The 18523-nt window shown below is 42.1% G+C and overlaps 1 protein-coding gene across 5 annotated transcripts in view; it reads left to right on the top strand.

Annotated features, from left to right (window-relative positions):
* Positions 1 to 1044: 1044 nt before the first annotated feature.
* Positions 1045 to 18523, top strand: part of FCHO2 (FCH and mu domain containing endocytic adaptor 2) — a 92097-nt gene continuing 74618 nt past the window's right edge. For 3 of the 5 annotated variants that reach the window (XM_052701270.1, XM_052701269.1, XM_052701271.1), the window contains exons 1-3: positions 1045 to 1192; positions 12664 to 12755; positions 17666 to 17740. In XM_052701270.1, the coding sequence (XP_052557230.1) occupies positions 1160 to 1192; positions 12664 to 12755; positions 17666 to 17740 (200 nt within the window). In that variant the 5' untranslated portion in view covers positions 1045 to 1159. The remainder of the gene's footprint in view (positions 1193 to 12663; positions 12756 to 17665; positions 17741 to 18523) is intronic. The other 2 variants (XM_052701272.1, XM_052701273.1) reach the window with 1 other exon arrangement.

Here is an 18523-nt window from a genome sequence, read left to right on the forward strand (position 1 = left end):
TGGAAAATCAAAACCTTCAGCTCCGAGCATGCAGCTTTAACTTCTCTGCTGGTTCCAGTATATGTTTTTACAGATAGCAATGCACAGTGCAAAAAAAAATCTACATTTGTATCTTTAGGCCGGGAACATCAAGGCAGCTTACTGCTATCAGCAGACACGTGGTTTATCTTAAATGTAGCATATGCTTCTTGTTTAGAACCATAGTGCACATGCTTGGAACTATCATGGAGATATCCAGAACTAACAGCCTTGGGACTTCTGAGCAAGTTTTGACTACAGTAAAGGGTCTGGAGGTTTTCTGTCTTGGCACTGGCAGCTGTAGGAACTTTGCATGTACTGAAGTTAGGATGCTGCTGCTGGAGGGAGAAGCACTGAGTGGAGCTGCAGGGAGCAATGTACGAAGCTGATTGCAGTTACCAGGGGCAGTTACCTCAGTAAAAAAAAATTTGTAAGGCAGAATGAGTTACAGCCACTTGTACAGGCACAAGAGATACTAATTTAGGTGTCTTGCTTGCCCTGTGTATTTTTTCTCCCTCCTAATTAAAGCCTGTGTTTCCGTAATCTTCTGCACTATGTTTTTCCTAACCATTTGGATTTGACGGAGGTCTTTAATCTGCAGAAGGACTTCGAAAAAAAGACTATCCGCGGTGTTGTGGATGCACTGGCTCCTGAGCAAGCTCAGCGTTCGGCTGTATTTTTGGACAGGGGGCAGCAAGACGCGGGCGAGGCCTCGGGACCGCAGGTAGCCGGGTGGGAGCACCGCAGGCGCGCCGCCTGACAGCACGGGTGCGCTCACCGCCCCTGCTCGAAGCCTCGCAGCGTTTCGTTACGCTTCCAACGCCGCCCCGAAGCGCCGCTTCTCCCCGCGCGAGCCCCACCGCCGCAACGCTCACCCGACGCCGCTCTCCACGCATGCCCGCGCCACGCACCGCCCCATCCCGGGCGCGGTCCCGGCGGCACCCGCGCAGGAGCCTCCTCGGCCCGCCTCCTCCCCACGCGCGTGCGCGGCGAGGCGAGGCGGTGCTGCCGTGCGAAGGGAGGCGGAGCGCCGCGACGGGAAGGGCGGCGCGTGGCGGCGGCGCCTGCTTCCTCCGTTGCGTCTCGGCGGTTGGGGCCGGGCCGGGCGAGCTGCGGCCGGGGCAGCGGCGGCGGCGGCGGGATGACGATGGCGTACTTCGCGGAGAACTTCTGGGTAGGGAAGCGCCGCGAACCGTTCCCGCGGCGAAGCGGGTGGGCGCGGCGGGGGGCGGGCGGGGTGTCTGCCGCTGCCGCGGCAGGCTGGGCTGCGGGGCTGCCCCGGGGACGGTGGTCGGGCCTGGCGAGCGGGCCGGGCGCTGGGGAGGCGGGTGCCGGCGTAGCGGCGCGGGGCGGGCGGTGCCGAGCCTTGCCGAGCTCCTCCTCGTACCGCGCTCGGGGGCTGCCGGGCGGGGCCGGGGGGGCGCCTGGCGGGAGACCCCGGGCGGCGGCCCCGGCTCCGGCGTCCCGTCCTCGCCGGCGGTCCCGGACAAAGCCCGCGCCTCCGTCCGCCTCTGTACCGGCGTGTCCGGAGGGACGGCGGGCGGCCCCGTGCGTGACACGGTGTGTCGCTCCGCTCCGTCTATGTACTTAGGGCTGTGGGTGCGTTTCCCTGGGGAAAGCGCGGAGAAAACGTTAAACGATGAGTCGGGATTGTTGCTGAGCCTTCCTTCGGAGCTCGGCCGATCCCAAGTCGTTGTGGAACGGATCTGAAACATCGCGGCCGTTCCCGTGAGCCGTCAGCCTGCTGACGGAGCTGCGGCTCGGCTGCCCGTCGGATTTTACCGTGCATCTCTGCTGATAATTGGGGGAAACCTAACAGCAAACGTTTATCGAGACAAAAAAGAAGAAGGTTAAAAAAAAGATCTTGTAGATCCATCTGGTTCTGCACAAACAATGGTTGTTCTTAGAGTTTGGAGAATGCTGAGCTCACAAAGCGTACGCTGCGTGGAAATAAAACAGAGCTGCAGCCTGGTCCCGTGTTGTGTTTACAGTGTTGTTTAATTCTGACTCTTAAGTTTTGTTCTGTGCAGGATATTAGAACTCAGAAAAGCGATCCACGATGTGCCTTCTTGGTACATGAGTGTGTCAGATGTGAAGTTTTGGTATGGGAGATTTGTGTTAAACAAATGCGGTGTATTTTCATCTTGGGTAAAAGTAATTTCAAGTTAATGTAAAAAGTCAACTTTTCATTTGGAAAGCCAGTATTTCCTCCTGAGAATAAACCACGTGTTTTTGTTCTGTTCTTTCCACTGAAATAAAATATATGCTACGAATTTTTTTAGTCTTTTAACTGTTTCATTGGCAGTGGTTCACCTTGGCAGTAAGCAGGTGTGTTAAGCCAGTGAAGACAGTGCCATTCTTGTACATTCCTTTCCTCTTTGTACCCTTGCACATGCGGCCAACAAACACAAGGCAGGTGACACCTGCTAGAACTTTTGCCTTCTCTGTCTGCCTTGTGAAGCCTCTGCCAGCCTTACAGTGCCGGCCAGACACTAGTGTGGGTTTAGAAACCAGTGTCAAAAAAGGAAGATTTCCTTCTGTTGGCACAGTTTTTTCCCCCCTCCGAAAAATGACAGAAGGCAGGACAAGAAGTGTATTCTTGCTTGTTTTGCAGAGATGGCAAAGACAGTAGGCAGGATCTTGAACTTGCAAAACTTGGCTGAGGAATCTTTGTGAAGCTGTTGGCAGTTTTGTGCAGAAAGAAAAGGGAGTGGGGACTTCTGCTTCCTTGCTGATACGGCCAAATATCTTTCAAGAAAAATACAGTAGTGTCTAAATATGCACTTGTTTTAATGTCAAAGGGGGCTGCTATTGTCAGAAACAAGCATAAATACAGGTTTGTGGATGATGAGTGATGAGTCTTGTCTGTCTTTTTGGAATAGGTTATTGTTCACAATTGTTACTGCAACATTTTGGAAGATCTTTAGCGTGTTCTCTGTGTGTTTTGACATGTTGACATGGTGAAAAGGTGAACGTGGAAAGAAAGATGTTAAATTGTACTGGATGCATAGTGACAAAGTACACCAAAGAAGAATCCATAAATAGAAAGAGTTCTGCATTGAATTCTGGAAGAATTGTCATCAGTTTCTTGCTTTTACCTTCTAGGTAACACCAGGCAAAATATTTAACTTCTGTTTTGCTGGTTTGGTCATTGGTGTAATGGGATATTATGTTTTCTAAAGCACTGGTGTGAAATAAATCCAAAACACTGTGGAATTGTAGGGTCATTAGGATTGGAAAAGGCCGCCAAGATCATCCACCAACTCATCCCTACCATGTCTCTCAGTGCTACATCTGCGTGGTTCTTGAACGCCTGGGGCAGCGTGTTGGAATGCTTTACCACTCTGAGAAGTTTTTCCTAATATCCAACCTGAACCTTGCCTGGCACAAGTTTCCTCCAGTCCTATTGCTAGTTCCAGGGGAGAACAGACCAGCCCCCACCTCGCCACAGCCTCTCTCAGCAGTTGTAGATAGCAATAAGATCTCCTGTGGTGCTGTCTTCTCCAGACTGAACAATCCCAGCTCCCTCAGCTGCTCCTCATAAGACTTGTGCTCCAGAGCCCTCACCAGCTTTGTTGCCCTTCTCTGGTCTCACTCCAGGTCCTCAATGTCTTCTTGTAGTGAGGGGCTCAAAACTGAACACGGTGTTCAAGTTGTCTCCTCACTAGTGCCGCGTATGGAGGGGAAATCCTCAGTTACTTGGAGTTGTTGTCATCAGTTCACAGCTGAAATGGCACAGTAGAATTGGAGCTCTGGGTCTTGTGCTTTGGAAGGCTCTGTTTCTTATCTTTAAGCTTTTGATATGAGTAGACATAGGAAACCTGAAGTGATTTATTTGGAAAAATGGAGTGCTGTGCGTGTATGTTTTTTGCACGGTATTTAGCTGCTGTCTTCTAAGAACTTGCTAAAAATGTGCTCATTTAAATAAAACAAGTTATAACTTCTTTACTGTAAAGGTCTCGAAGGTCATTGTTGGACTTTATGCGTCTCTGCCCACAGCACAGTGTTGGAACTAGGTGATCTTTAAGGTCCCTTCCAACTCAAGCCTTTCTAGGTCTGCATGTGTGTACTACATTTAAAAGCGGATGTGTAGATGTAATTTTATTTTTTAGTGGAGAATGTGAGGAAAATGGACTTTCTCTGGGTGTTTTTGGGCATGTCATGTGCTGGCTGCAGGTGTCTGCTGGTCATTGAGAGATTATTTTCAGGATGTGAGGTTCGGAGAGCTGTACTGTTGCTGCTAGAGTTGTGCTTGCAGAGCGCTGCCCACTGCAGTTTTCAGGTCAGTTGGGTACAGTCTGGGGGATTGGGTGGGCTAGTTTGTTTGTGCTATCAGAAATTATAAATGAGTAGTATGGACTATAAATGGCTTTGATTCTTATGACTGAGTTTAAGGCATTCAGGTCACGTGGCCAAACATTCCCAACTCCTAATTAGGATGTTGTCATAAAACATTGGGTGCTTGCTGCTGAGTATGCGTTATATCAAAACAGGAATTTGAAGGGAACACTTTCCTGCAATGTTTCCACTATGAATAACTAGGTTTTGTCACTTTGAAAGCTCCTATGCTAAGATAGAAAAATAGAAAGCATTTGTTAGATCTGAATTGCTGTTATCTTAACACGATGTAGGAAGTGTAGCATAAGCTTCAGCATAAGTTTGATTTTTAAATCACCTGATGCAGACAGTAGTCTTATTAATTGTAAGACTATTAAACCATTTCAGGTTAACCAAAATAAGCCATATGTAAGCCAGCCATACACATCTACTAATTGCTTTAAATTGATTAAACTTATGGAAGCTTTACATGCAGTTGAAGCCTGTCTCTGTGTAATGCTGTGCATGTTAAATTTTCGGGAAGCTATGTGACATAAAAATGCATGTTTAAATTGGCTTTGACATTCGCCATGTGTTACTTTTTTCAGTTGGTTGTGCTGCCTTTAGCTTTTGAAAATGATTGTGAGGAAGATTCCTCACAATGTGCAAGGGCTGTAATCTTAGCTTTGTGAAGGCTTTTGCTTTGATCAGTGTAGGATGCATTTTCTTGCACACACCTGCAGGCTGTGATTGATGCTGAGACTCATCGAGCTTCCATTTGCAGTCCGTTCATGTCTTTATGCTTGGCCTGCAGTTGGGTGCTCAGTTTTCAGGAGCATGGCTTTGCAGTGCAATCTCCCCCCTCTTTGTGTATAGCGTTTTTAGCATGTGTTGGGAGTTCTCCATCTTTTTGTCCCGGAAATATTTTTAATCACCTAGATGTATAGAAGAATGTGTGTCCTCTGTCACATGCATAGAGGTTCTCTGGAGCTGGTCTTCATGTGATTTATTGAAACTAGAAGAATGAAATTGAAATTGCCAGGTTGGTTTTTGTGTTCAAGCTTCTCAGAGCACTTCCAGCTGAGGGAGATAGGCCACCTGTATCAACACGAGGTGTCTGCTCTTTGGGTGTTTCAGTGCACTTGATTCTGCGTAGCTCTGTCAGGCACAGGGTTGCTCAGTAGCTAGCTTTCAGAAGTGTAACACTGTCACATTAATCAGAGGAATATTTTTGTGTATACTAAGTTGCCTAGGTGAAATGTGTGGAACATGTTAATGATTTCAAACTGTGCCTGGCCGTAACTGCTAAAAAGAAGGTAAGAGTTTATCAGAGCAACTAAAATTACCTGGAATTAGGTTGCTTTATGGCGTTGCTCTGTTTCTGTAGAGTCCTACTCTTTTATTAGTGGATGAAGTCAACAGTGTAAGTGGGCAGACCATAACATATAGCTTATATTAAGTTGGTGGATGAAGAGCAGGATTTTTTTGTTGTTAGTATTTGGAATTTTCAATTTAGGATTAGAGCAATGATCGGACAGTCTCTTTTGTTGCAATACAATGTGTAAATTGATTGCTAAATAGAGTATCTTGTAAGCTGTTGAAGCCGTGTCTAGCAGTTGAGACTACTAGATAGTAGTAGTGAAAGTTGTGTGTAGTTTCAGCAAATATAAAGGGTGCTCCAAAAGTAATGCAGCCTATTTCATTTTGTTGTCCCACACCATCAGAGGCAGACGTTGGTGGTTTGGCAGTAGAGGTGGAACCTTCCTGACAGTGCCCCAGTACGTGCTGTTAGTGTGTAACAGATGGCAGCAGAGGGGCACTCTGACAGGATGGCGTCTGAAATGGAAATGTGTGTAAAGCAAAGGTGTGTCACTGAATTCCTCCATGCAGAAAAAATGGCACCCACTGACATTTATTGATGTTTGCTGAACGCTTCTGGAGACCAAACAGTGGGTGTGAGCACAGTCAGGTGTGGCTGGTGTGTTACAACTGTGGCTGCAGCAATGTGAGAGACAAGTCGTGTTCCACACAGCCGTGCACAGCTGTCACATCACAGAATGAAGGGCGTCTCGATCAGTTCACCTGCATGAATCAGCATGTTATGGCAAGGGAGCTGTGTACAGAGCCGACTGTTGTCTCCAGTGTGCTGGAAACAATGGTGGTAAAGTTGTCTTCCCACAGAGTTTGCGCCACGTGTGTCCCATGAATGCTCACATAGGAACTCCATAGGCAACTTTGTCAGGACCTACTGAGCTGATATGAGGCCGATGGTGGCAGTTTCCTGGATTTTATCATTACTGGTGATTAGATGTGGTGCCATTGCCACGAGCCAGAGTCAAAATGGTGTCCATGGTGTGGCAACATGTGAATTCGCCGTCAAAGAAGAAGATCGGGCTGCAGTTCTCACTGGATAAAGTGATGTGCACCATCTTTGGGATAGGAAGGGCCTGGTCCCTCTGGATTTCCTGGAACGTAGATAAACCACCGGCTCGGACCACTGCATCACAATTCTGACTAAGCTGAAGGCTTGAACTTCCAGAGCCAGGCCGGAGAAGAAGATATCTTTTTCTTCCAACACAGTAATGCCCGGCCTCACACCAGTTTGAAGGCTCTGGAGCACACTGCCAGTCTTGGCTGGACTGTCCTACCACACCCACCATAAAGTTTGGGTTTGGCTGCTTTTAACTTCCGTTTGTGTTGATGAAGGACAACGTTTTCCGAGCAGTGGTGCCATTACAGCAGCAGTGAAGCAGCGGGTTTCTGCTGCTGCAGATGTTTATGAGGATGGGGCGCTGGCTGTTGTTCATTGCTGGTGAAAACGCGTAGCTAATGGTGGTGAATGTGTTGAAAAATAGCTTTGTAGCTGAGAATGTTTCTATCAGATAGTGTTACTGTGCTCTTAGTATCTGTAGTTTGCATGGAAATAAATAGGAGGCATTACTTTCAAAGCAGCCTATATGCTTTATTGAGAACTGAGCTTTTCCTGCAGCCGAACATCAGAATGCCTGCAGTCAGTATTTGGCCTGTCCCTGTGTCTCTGAGAGTTTGATACAAAGTTTTTCTTCCAGAGAGACTTGCAAGCGCTTGTGTTTTATCTGTGTGGGGAGGTCTATTAGGCATGATTTATATTCAGGAGTGCAATTTTTCAGTATTCCTGTCTGGCTGGCAGAATAATATGGGCATGCTTCTAAGTGTAAAAGTAGTTGCAGATCAGCTTCTCTAGAAATGACCAAATCAAGAGGCAGAGGATACGGATTTTCCTACTTTCATCCATGAAGTTGAAGCAGAGGACTCTATTTCTCATATTCTATTCACACTTGTCTTTTTTTTTTCCCCATTTAGCATTTATTCATTGCATGTCATCGACCTATCGTGTTTACCATATGCAGTTGTATGATTAAACTAGGGTTTGGAAACTTAATTTGGAGATTACCCGCTTCAAGATAATCTGAAGCAAATTAAAGACCCGAACTCAAAAAACAAAGCCTTTCTTTAAATCTGCCTGTAAGAGAGGAATGAGTTGATTATGACTTGAATAACTTACAGTTAAAAGTGTGGTTTTCTTTTTGTTCCATTCCTTTGGTGTGCTGAAGTAATGTGATCACATTTATAACTTTGAATGGGGTTGAGGGATGGTTATGCATATTCAGCCACTGCTAATGGATGTTGTAAAAGCACAGGTGGAAACGGTTAATTCTCTTTCTGGTCTTAGTCAGAAAAAGTTAAACTTTGTTCGATCTTGTCTTATCAAGTTTCTAAAGCTTGATCTAAACAAAAAAGTTCCGCATGTGCCTTTTATTGTTTTACCTATTCAGTATTGCCACAAAGGCAGCATTTGCAGCCATCATCTTCTTACTTCTCACACTGGCTTAACCACTAGTAAATATCTAACTAGTCATGAAAACTTTATGGCATGAATAGTTGGGAAGCATTTGTTTACATAAGGTAAAGAGAGGGTGTTACGGTAAAGCATATTAGCTTTTTACACTGATACAGTTATACGCATTAACATTGAACACTTCCAGTCCAAAGACGACAAAGCTTGCACTTAGACAATGTGATTTGAAACGTGGGAGTTAAACACTGCTACAGATGGCTCAGAAATTACTGGCTACTTCATGAAAGGAAGACTTTGAATTCAGGATTATCCTTATGTGCAGTGAATCATGTATTCTTAAGATTTTTTCTAGGTCTATCAAGCAGCTTAGTAAAACAGAGTTCCTGTAATGTGTTTCCTGTTATGCACAAGTCCTGGAAATGCTGAATTCTGACTTCACAGTTGCTGACAGGGTTACTTTCATTTCCACGAGAAAATCGTTGCAGATAGTGCTCTGTGGAGGGAAATGGAATGGTTGTTTGCATGGGGTTCTGTGGCTGCAGTTTACTTTGTATACAATTGCTCAGTCGTGGACTGCTCGTTATGGGCTTAAGCAAAGTGTTTCCTTGTATTTGGAGTCTTGCTTTCTTTTACAGCTTACTGTAAAGAGACAGCTGTGCTCTATCTAAGAGAGCTCTCTTATGGCAGCGTAAAATGAGAAACCAACAAGAACACCAGCTTCTGAGGAGAGAGTTCTGTTAGCTTGGAGGTGAAAGAAGTAAACTTTCACCTAATTAAATGGGGTAATTAAATGGGGTAGTTAAGTGGGGTCTGTATGAATAGAGGACCACTTCGATTTTGCATTCTCCTACGCAGTTTTGCGGTTATCTTCTTTTGAGAAACAATGGGGTCATTCTCCACAGATGGTATTTTACTCCCAAAATGAAATTCAGAATAGTTTTCAGACTGATCTGGAACTCTTTTGCACATGGTCTGAAAAAATACATTGCACATGACAAAAGAGTTTCCCCTTTTTTTGAGGTCTAGCTCGTAGAGGAATCTGCCTCTGATTTGATGGACAGTCTGTCTTAGCAGTGGGCGAGTGTCACTGCTCCTGAGCAGAAGTCACGACTCCTTCTGCTGTCTGTTGCGTTTATTTGTTTTCAAGACAGTTCAAGCTGGGATTCTACTGATCCTAGCTATTACTGTTGGCATCAGGAAGGAGCAGGTGGAAACATTTAATGAAGAAGAATTGGCTATACATACAGTTTTATGCAACATCTGCGCGGGTTGTTGAGGAAAAGCAAGCAAAGCGGAAACACTGTTGATGGCATGTATATGTGTGTATGCATGTAAGCATGTGGAGCATACATCCTTAGATTTTTGTTAACTGAGATACATTTGTTTCCTGTTAGCAGCAGCGTACACCTCCATTCTAAGCACAGAACTGTTGCTGTAATGCTCAGTACGTGAATATTCAGGCTCCGTTCTTAAAAAGAGCCACTAAATGAAGCGGTTGTGGGTAGGTCTTACAGCTTTCCTAAGGAGAACAATGTCTTCTCTATTCACTGAGATAGCATTCTTTATGTCACAGAGGTAAGAGTATGTCTGCAGATATAGTTAAAAGATATTATAATTAGAGAATTGTCTTCAGGTTAACTTTCAGAAGTCTTGAATATGTCACTTGTAATTAATCTAGCAGTTTCAAAGTCTAGGTGTTTGTGCTTATAGGTGGAGCCTGATATTGGTAAGACTTGCTGCGCCTGTATTTGCAAGTGGAAACATCTTTTGCTGTGTTTGACTTAAACCACATAGGACCTAGTCCTCCAAGGAGCCTGCTTTGGACTTGCTGCTTCTTTTAAACGATAGTAAACTTTTCATATAGACTCTTAGCCTCTGATGACTATTTATAATGCATAAAAGATGTGGCTTTTTTTTTTATAATTTAGGAAACTATTGCTGTTTTCTGTTGTGCTGTCAACTATTCATCGTGAAAGCAGGAACTGAATGAGGACTGATTAGAAACCTTTATTTAAGTGGAAAAACGAGTTTCCTCACATCTGTAGTTTAAACTTTATTTACGCTTAGGGAGCAAGTTCCTGATGGGAATTGGTTATTCTGGATCATGCAATTCTGCAAAGGTTGCAAAGTTTTATTTTTGATAGATTGTCAGCACTCAGGAAAGCTGCAGCCAAAGGTAGGGTCATGGCTGTGCTACCCTTCCTGTATTTCTAAACTCGCAGGAAATTTATGGAGTTGCAGTATAGGAAAGATGAAAAACATTGTGAACAGCTGTACTTAAATGTTAAGCAGCAGTCTGTGCAGCACCTTTTGTTCAATGTGTTGGTTTAGGTAGGAGGAAGGCATTAAAAGGAAAGAGAAAACATGCCACCATGGACGAATTCCAGCATGATGTCTTCTGGAGAATGTGCTTAGTACTTACTCATAAATGCTTACCTCCAAGTTTAGCATTATAACTGTTAAATTAGAATTTTGTTTTGTATTCTAATTGGAAATATCGACAAGATCTTAATTACAGAGGTATTCCAGTATTTTTGTAATGTGATGGCATTCGTTGGGATTTAGGTTTTGTAAATGCTCTAAGCTAATAAAGTACATATTAGTGTGCCAGTAATCAGAATTCTTCTGAGCTTCAAACTGCAAGAAAACGTAGTTAGATAAGGGTGAAACTGTTTACTTCTTGCAGGTGCGGGTATCTGGCTTCCTCAAAACTAATTAGCTTGTTTCCAGTTCTTACTTACGTTCCACAAGCACAAAGCATTTAAAAACCTGTTTGTGTAGTGCTTTATCTCTTACCATTAGTTACTCCATACAGTTTAATAAATTGCCGTGATTAGGCTGGTATTTGAAGAGCACATTTTCAAAAATGTCACATTTCCTACTAGCTGCTGTTCCTGACCTTTTATTTTTCTGACTTAAAAAAAGACACTCTATACATGGCTCTTAAAGTTGGTTATATTTTTTGAGTTCTCTCTTCTGCTTGCACTTTTCAGAGACTTCTCTAATTGCATTTATGCTAAACTGATCTGCATTTTGGTGAACATTTTCAGGTTACAGTTTACTGAAGCCTTAGGAACAGTCATTTTGTACGTGTTTATTCTTGTTGCTTCCTTGGCTTTTGCTTGTTTCCCCCAGTGCTTGGAAGAAGTAAGCAAAAAATCCCAGCTAGTAATCTGAATGAAATTACCTTTCAGTCATTTGCTGACTGTGAATCTGTGTAAATGTTTGGTGTCCTTTACGAGAACCTGCTGTGTTAATGATAAGATTGATGTGTGATCCGGTGCCATTGAGGCTGCTCAGACGTGGGCCTGCTGCTGCAAGGCTCCTCCGTCTGCCTGCGGCTGCTGCCACTTGCTCAGGCTGCCTGCTCCCCGCTGCTGCCTCCTCACTCCTACTTTTTCTGCGACAGCGCAGCTGATCACATCCTCCTCATGATCTGCATCACCGACCTTTATTTTTAGTTGCCAGCTTTATTTTTCAGCTGCGTAACTTCCCTGGTCTTAAGACTGTACTGATTTTGTTTCTGAACAAAAAGTACAGAAAAGATGGGAGAGATTTATGACCAGATCATGGGCTCCCTTTACTGGAAATATAGAGCTTCTGTTGAGAAAAGTCCAGGATTTTAGTTCAATCCTTCTTTCCTTTCCACTCTAAACATGCACGCAGCATTCCCAAGGGCATACTACTGTGTTTTTAGCAGCAGTGATATGGATCTGAGGCATTTGGGAGGGAGGAGGGGAATGGATAGTTGACAGGAAAAGTCTTATAGTTTCTGTGCTATTTTACCATGCCTTGCCTCGCCTTCCTTTTAATTCCTATTGTTGCTTTCTCCTGCTCAGGGGAAGTTCACTTAGTGCCAAAGGCGAAAAGCTGGCTCAGTTTACTAATCAGTGTTTAGGGCAGTGTCTCAGTTCTAACAGTGAGATATGTCTTATTGAGTGGAAAATAATTTAAATTTTAAAACTAAGCTTAAGGCAAAGAGAAGATATCCCTAAAATTGAAGAAATTTGTTATTTTTACTCATTTTTACAAAACAAACAAAAGCCTACAATGTGTGAAGAATTAAATAGGTGGAATACCATGTGATCCCAAAGTCTGAATTCTAGTTCTTGGGAAAATAATAAAGATATGGGAGAATGAAGAGGGTGCACAGTGTCAAGTATGTGTTTGATAAGATGGGAGTCAAAAGAATACAAGGTCTCTAGAAATAGAGAAAGGCTTTGAATACAGCCTAGAAATACTGGATTAAAGAGTTGTCATTAGAAAGGTTGCAGAAAGGCTGCTGAGGTTAATTTTGTTCATTTTACATGTGAGGGATTGAAAAGAACTAGCAACAGTTGGTAAGAAGCTGAACTGTTAGAAATCATTCAGAAATCATTCTGTTAATGAACATGCCGAGTTGTTAAAATACATAGGTTCTATGCTTGCATTCTGTGATTGCTTTAGCATTTTATGATTCATGGTTCTGCTTTCTTTTTATTAATCTTCAGGGGGAAAGGAACAATGGCTTTGACGTTCTCTATCATAACATGAAGCATGGACATTTGTCAACAAAAGAATTAGCAGACTTTATTAGAGAAAGGTAGGTATTCATCCTTGCTGACTCTGGGTCTTTATTATGTGGTTTGTGGCCTTTCAGTTCACTTTGTCATTACCTGTTGTTTTTGACCATGGATATTAGAACTAGATTTTTGGCAATTGCCGGTATGATCTTAAAAAATTGTCCTTTCAGGATTACAGTGCTAAGAAAGTAAATTCTATTCCCCTTCCTCTTCCCCTTCCCTTCTCCTTCCTTCTTTTTTGTTTTTTTCTTTGAAGCGGTGATATATTATGATAAAATATATGCAGAAAATAAAACAGATTCTTCTTTATGGGACAGAAGGGACAGGAATGAAATCTGCCCATGTGACAACTTCCTAAACAGATGAGCTAATGCTGTTTTCAGTCTTATTTTACAAAGAAGACTAACGACTGCTACTTAGGATACAAAAATTTCCATTCTGGAGGATCTGTCTGGTTCCAAATGTTGTCTTATTCAGTTACTGACACCAGATGGCATGTGGAAAAATCTTGTAAGAGGCTAGCTGAGAACTTCTTTTAGTAAAGGTTTCTTGCAGTAAGAGCTGTCCAAAATACGTCCTTTGTTTTCTGCAATTTGTCATCAAAATTCCAATTTCTGCCTGAAGTGACTGCAGAGAAATGTCACCACTATGCATCTGGCAGGTACTTAGTGACAGTGATATTTGCATAGTTTCACAGTGAGTTGTGGAGAAAATGACAAAAGACTTTCTGCTAAGAAGAAACCAGTGAACTTCCAAGGCCTTTTGTGAAGCTCCTGACCAAAGCTGTACACAAACCAAGGAATTTTGTGTGTTGAGAACCTCTTCATTCAGAAAATACATTATAAAGCCAGGGTTGTGGGGCAGCCTTACTTTAGAGAGATGTCAAACTGTGTGCTAATCATAGAATCATCATAGAATGGTCTAGGTTGGAACAGACATTTAAGATCAGCTAGTTCTAAACTGCTGCTATAGGCTGGGACACCTCTATAGACCAGGTTGCTCAGAGCCTCATCCAACCTGGCCTTTAATGCTTCCAGTGATGGGGCATCCACAGCCTCACTGGGCAACCTGTTCCAGTGTCTCACTACCCTCACAATAAAGAATTTCTTTTTGATAACTGGTCTATACCTACCCTCTTCATTTTAAGGCCATTTCTCCTTGTCCTGCTACAGCATATCCTTATGAAAAGTCCCTCCCCAGCTTTCCTGTAGGCCCCCTTCAGGTACTGGAAGGCTGTTATGAGGTCTCCCGGAACTTTCTCTTCTCCAGGCTGAAGAACACCGGCTCTCTCAGTCTGTCCTCGTAGGGGAGGTGCTCCAGCCTTCTGATCATCTTTGTGGTCTTCCTCTGGACCTGTTCCAACAGCTCCATGTCCTCTTCTGGTACTGTGGGCCCCAGAGCTGGACACAGTACTCCAGGTGGGGTCTCACTGCATAGTAGAGGGGCAGAATCACCTCCCTCAACCTATTGGTCACACTTCTTTTGATGCAGCCCAGGATACAATTGGCTTTATGGGCTGTAGGAGCACGTTTCTGGCTCATGTTACATTTTTCATCAACCAACACCTCCAAATCCTTCTCCTCAAATCTGCTCTCAATCCATTTCCCACCCAAACTGGATTTGTGCTTGAGAGTACCCCAACATAGGTGCAGGATCTCGCACTTGGTGTTGTTGAACTTAATGAGGTTGGCATGGGCCCTCCTCTCAAGCCTGTCCAGATCACTCTGGATGACATCCCTTCTCCCTAGTGTGTCACCTGTACCATTCAGCTTGGTGTCATCTGCAGACTTGCTGAGTGTGCATTCAGTGTCACTTAAAGGATATTGAAAAGTATCCCTGAGGAGCACCACTTGACACCAGTCTTCGCTTGGACCTTGAGCCACTGGCCACAACTCTCTGAGTTTAACCATCCAGCCAATTCCTTTGCCAGCAAGTGGTCTATTCATTGAAATCCATTTGATCTAGCTACCAGGATGTCATGCAGGACAATGTTAAAAGCTTTGCACAAGTGCAGGTAGATGATGTCAGTTGCTCTTCCATTGTCTTCTGATGCTTAGTATTAAATGTTTAGAGAGCCTGAAACTGAAATTTATGACATCTTCAGTCTACCTATGTGAAATGTTTTTCCTGTGAATTTACCAAAAATCATTCTTTTCTTTCTAAACTTCTTACCTTGCTTATGTTCTGTGTCTTTCTTTGTTGCAAAGTAGTTAAGAGATTTTGCATAGAATTATCTATTCCCTCCCTTCCTCTGCAGAATATAGAGTATTACTTCGCTGTTATCTTTTCTGCTAAAAATATGAAGACAGATGGGCAAGAGTCATTAGGTGCCTTCTGCACGTAGTGTTTTTATGCCTTGCTTGCCCCTGATTTTCTGGGCTCTTCCCTATGAAAACTGAACTTATACGTTTGTACTCTGTCCCTCCTTTTGAACATGTTAGCCAGTTTTATTCAAATGTGGAGAGACAGGAGTATGAAAACTGAAAATTCCTGGGTAATTCACAGATTGTGAATTACTGATGATACTTGTAATAACTTAAGTAGCTGACTGTTGTAAATATGTTAGAAATGTGCTCATTTCAAAGAATATGTATTTACTGTATCTGCTGTTAAAACCCTGTACGTTCCTAGGAACAAAATGTTTCCACCTTTGCTGGTTCCTGGACCTGGTGAGACACACTGGAAACTACTAAGACCTGTGTCTTGGACCACATCCATGTGGGCACTTCACTCGTCATTACAAATGCAACTCCAAGCTTGCTAGGGTTAGATAATTTTTCTAGGCTGTGTTTAGTTTATCTATACTAATTCACTTTTCAACACTGTTGTTTCATGGTTTCATTTTTCCTTTTGAGTATTTATTAGTGATGAAGTTGTTAAAGACTGGGTCAGTTGGATCTTTGGACAATTCTTTACTGTCTTTTGACCAAATATTCTGAAAATGTGAATGGGAAAGACTTACGTAATTAACAGTCACTGCTTTTGATGTGGTTCAGAAGTATGTCTGACAGAGTGAACTGTGCGGCAGGCAATCTGCTCACTGCTTCTAAATCTTGGATGGTGCAAGATATGTTTCTGCTGAAAGATAAATATCTTTGCTCTATTCTGATAAAGTGCATAAGCATTTTGCTTTTAAAGAAGTGATAACATACAAAGATTGTGTTGGCCCACAGTTTTCTTTTGTATAAAAATACGGATTTTATATGCAGGGAAGATTTGGTAGGTAAATTATCAATGGTGTTTGTGTGTATTTAGCACCTAAGATGTTTACATATAAGTTCAACTAAGAACTAAATAGGTATTGTGTTGGGTTTTCTTCAGAAGTCTTTCAAATGTTTTTCTGCACCAGCTGTCTATAAATGTAAAAAGAAGCTCCTTAATGGGAAGAAATTAGCAATGCTCCTATTCTCATTTCAGTTTAAATGCTTAAATATATCCCAAGCAAAGACAGATCTTTAAGATGTGAAAATTAATTTAAACAGGCATTCGTAGTCTGTTACTGTGAGAGAGAGCTTTAGGAAGTCAGTGGATACAACTGAAGATAAATGTGCCCCATTAGTCAGTAGCATCTTTTGGCTGTTAGCGTTTGTTATGTGCTGATAACACGTAGCAAGTTTCATAACTCCCAGCTTGTGAAGGTTGTTTGCTGAAGTATTCTGCTAGTTGTTCTGAAGGAAAGGAAAGAAAGTAAAAGCACTGAGCTGTTGTTGGTGATTTATCACCATTCATTATAGTAATTAAAAAACCATCAGTGCTTCGCTCGTGTCTGTATCACTGCTTGTTTCAGTGAGTGAAATTTACCAACATTTTCAGATCATCAAGAATACTTACATCTTTCTTACCAAGAATACTTACGTCTACTTACAGGAGGAGATGTTTTATTTCATATAGTGGATACATTCGTAGTTATTTGTGACAGAGATTTAAAATGTAGTTGAGTTGCTGCATTTTACAACTTCAGGATGGTTGCCTAACCGTTCAGCTTGTCATTTTAAAGTTCAGTAGTTTTAAGTACAGCCTTCAAAGTTTCAGATGTCTATTACTATTTTGTTTCATATGTTCGTAATCACTGAGTATTGAATTCGGGTGGAAAATTTAAGCAGTGTGTATGTTAATCTTAGTTAATAGGGTGGTGAGGAAAGGTGATGGCAGGAAGACTTGAAAGGAGTCACTGCTGTTACATGTTGGGTGACTACACTCCATGGCAATTGTGCCAGTAAAGGAGGAAATTGATATTGACTCCTGGATTTTGAATCTCCAAAAGACAAGTAAAAATATGGTTATGAGTGCAGGAAAACTGTAGCAAAAATTTTGTAGGGAGGAGATTGTCCTGAAGAAATCAGAATATGTCGAGATCATTCTTTAAAAAGTAAGCCTAAACAGTGGAACACAGTACATTTTGCTGCATATTAAATCACTGCTTCTCAAATTTAAAAGCCACTCTGCAAAGAACCTAAAAATACCAAAAAAAAAAAAAAAAAAAAGAAAAAAGCCTCCTAAAACTGTAAAGACAAGATAAGACTCCATTTATGATGATCAGATGCATTTGATCTTTTTGTTCTGTAAATGTCTAGTGTTAGGCACGTGATCATTATGTGACTTCGTTCTCACTGGTACCGAAGAATGTTAAAGACAGGAAGAAACACAGAGGATGTAAGAAGGAAAACGTTATATCTTGCAAGTCTCAGGTCCTTCAATTTTACTTATTTCAGTTCACTTCAATATTCTGTCACAGTGTTCTCAGATTTATTTTTGTTTGTTTGTTTACATACCTGGATGTTTCTGCATATAGTTTTTGAGGGATTGTTAAAATGGAGTAATTTTCAGCTGAAGGAGAAACTCCTATGTTTGGAATCTTTAGAATCCATGTTAGTCTGTCTTCAGATACCTTTAGAATTTAAATTATGCTTTTGATCATTTTCTTTGACAGGGCTACAATAGAGGAAGCATATTCAAGATCAATGACAAAACTTGCCAAATCAGCAAGCAATTACACACAGCTAGGGTAAGTGTATATGAAAGACAAATAGTTGTGTACGTGGTAAGAAGCCAGTTTGATTCTGAATATTTTATTGATGATGTTGAAGGCAGCACAACTTTGTCACCTTTAAAAATTATTGTTAGTCCTTCAGCTACTGTGCAACGATGCAAGATGTTGTGCAGCCGTGACAAGAACAAAACACAGTGCAGTTCTTTATTCACTGAGGAAAAAAAAAAAATTAAAAAGCCCTAACCAATCATAGAGAGGCTGTTTGCTCCTGTGTGTTCAGGGTTTCCAAGTTAAGTTCTTTTCAGACATAGTAAAGAACTTAATGTATGCTTCTAAACCAAATAATTTTGATGAGATAAAATTTTGTATTTGAGTTATGTTTTATGAAAGAATGAAATGGAATAATGGATGGGAAGTTTGCTTTTGTTGTTAGAAATATGAGCAATAGCTCAGACTTCCTAGATGAGAGGAAGTTTCTTTTTATTTGTAATAATCAGAGGTAGAATATGGAGTTATCAGAGAACAGTTTGGTGATTTGTTGCTGCTTTTTGAAAGTTCTCTGTCTGAGTTTGAATAGGAACATCATTGTTTTAAAGGCTATAAAATAGTACCAATTTTGCAGCAACTTTAGTCAGAAAACAGATAGGTACATTTTACCTTTATTGACTGTATAGAGTAAAAACCAGAAAGTACTGAAGTTATTAGATACTATGAAGGATGCTCCAAAATTAATGCTTCCTATTTTATCATGCTGGACAATGGCATTGGGGTGGATGTTGGTGGTATGGCAGTAGAGGG

Source organism: Tympanuchus pallidicinctus, unplaced genomic scaffold (assembly GCF_026119805.1).
Source record: "Tympanuchus pallidicinctus isolate F22 unplaced genomic scaffold, pur_lepc_1.0 scaffold4, whole genome shotgun sequence".
Lineage (NCBI taxonomy): Eukaryota > Metazoa > Chordata > Aves > Galliformes > Phasianidae > Tympanuchus > Tympanuchus pallidicinctus.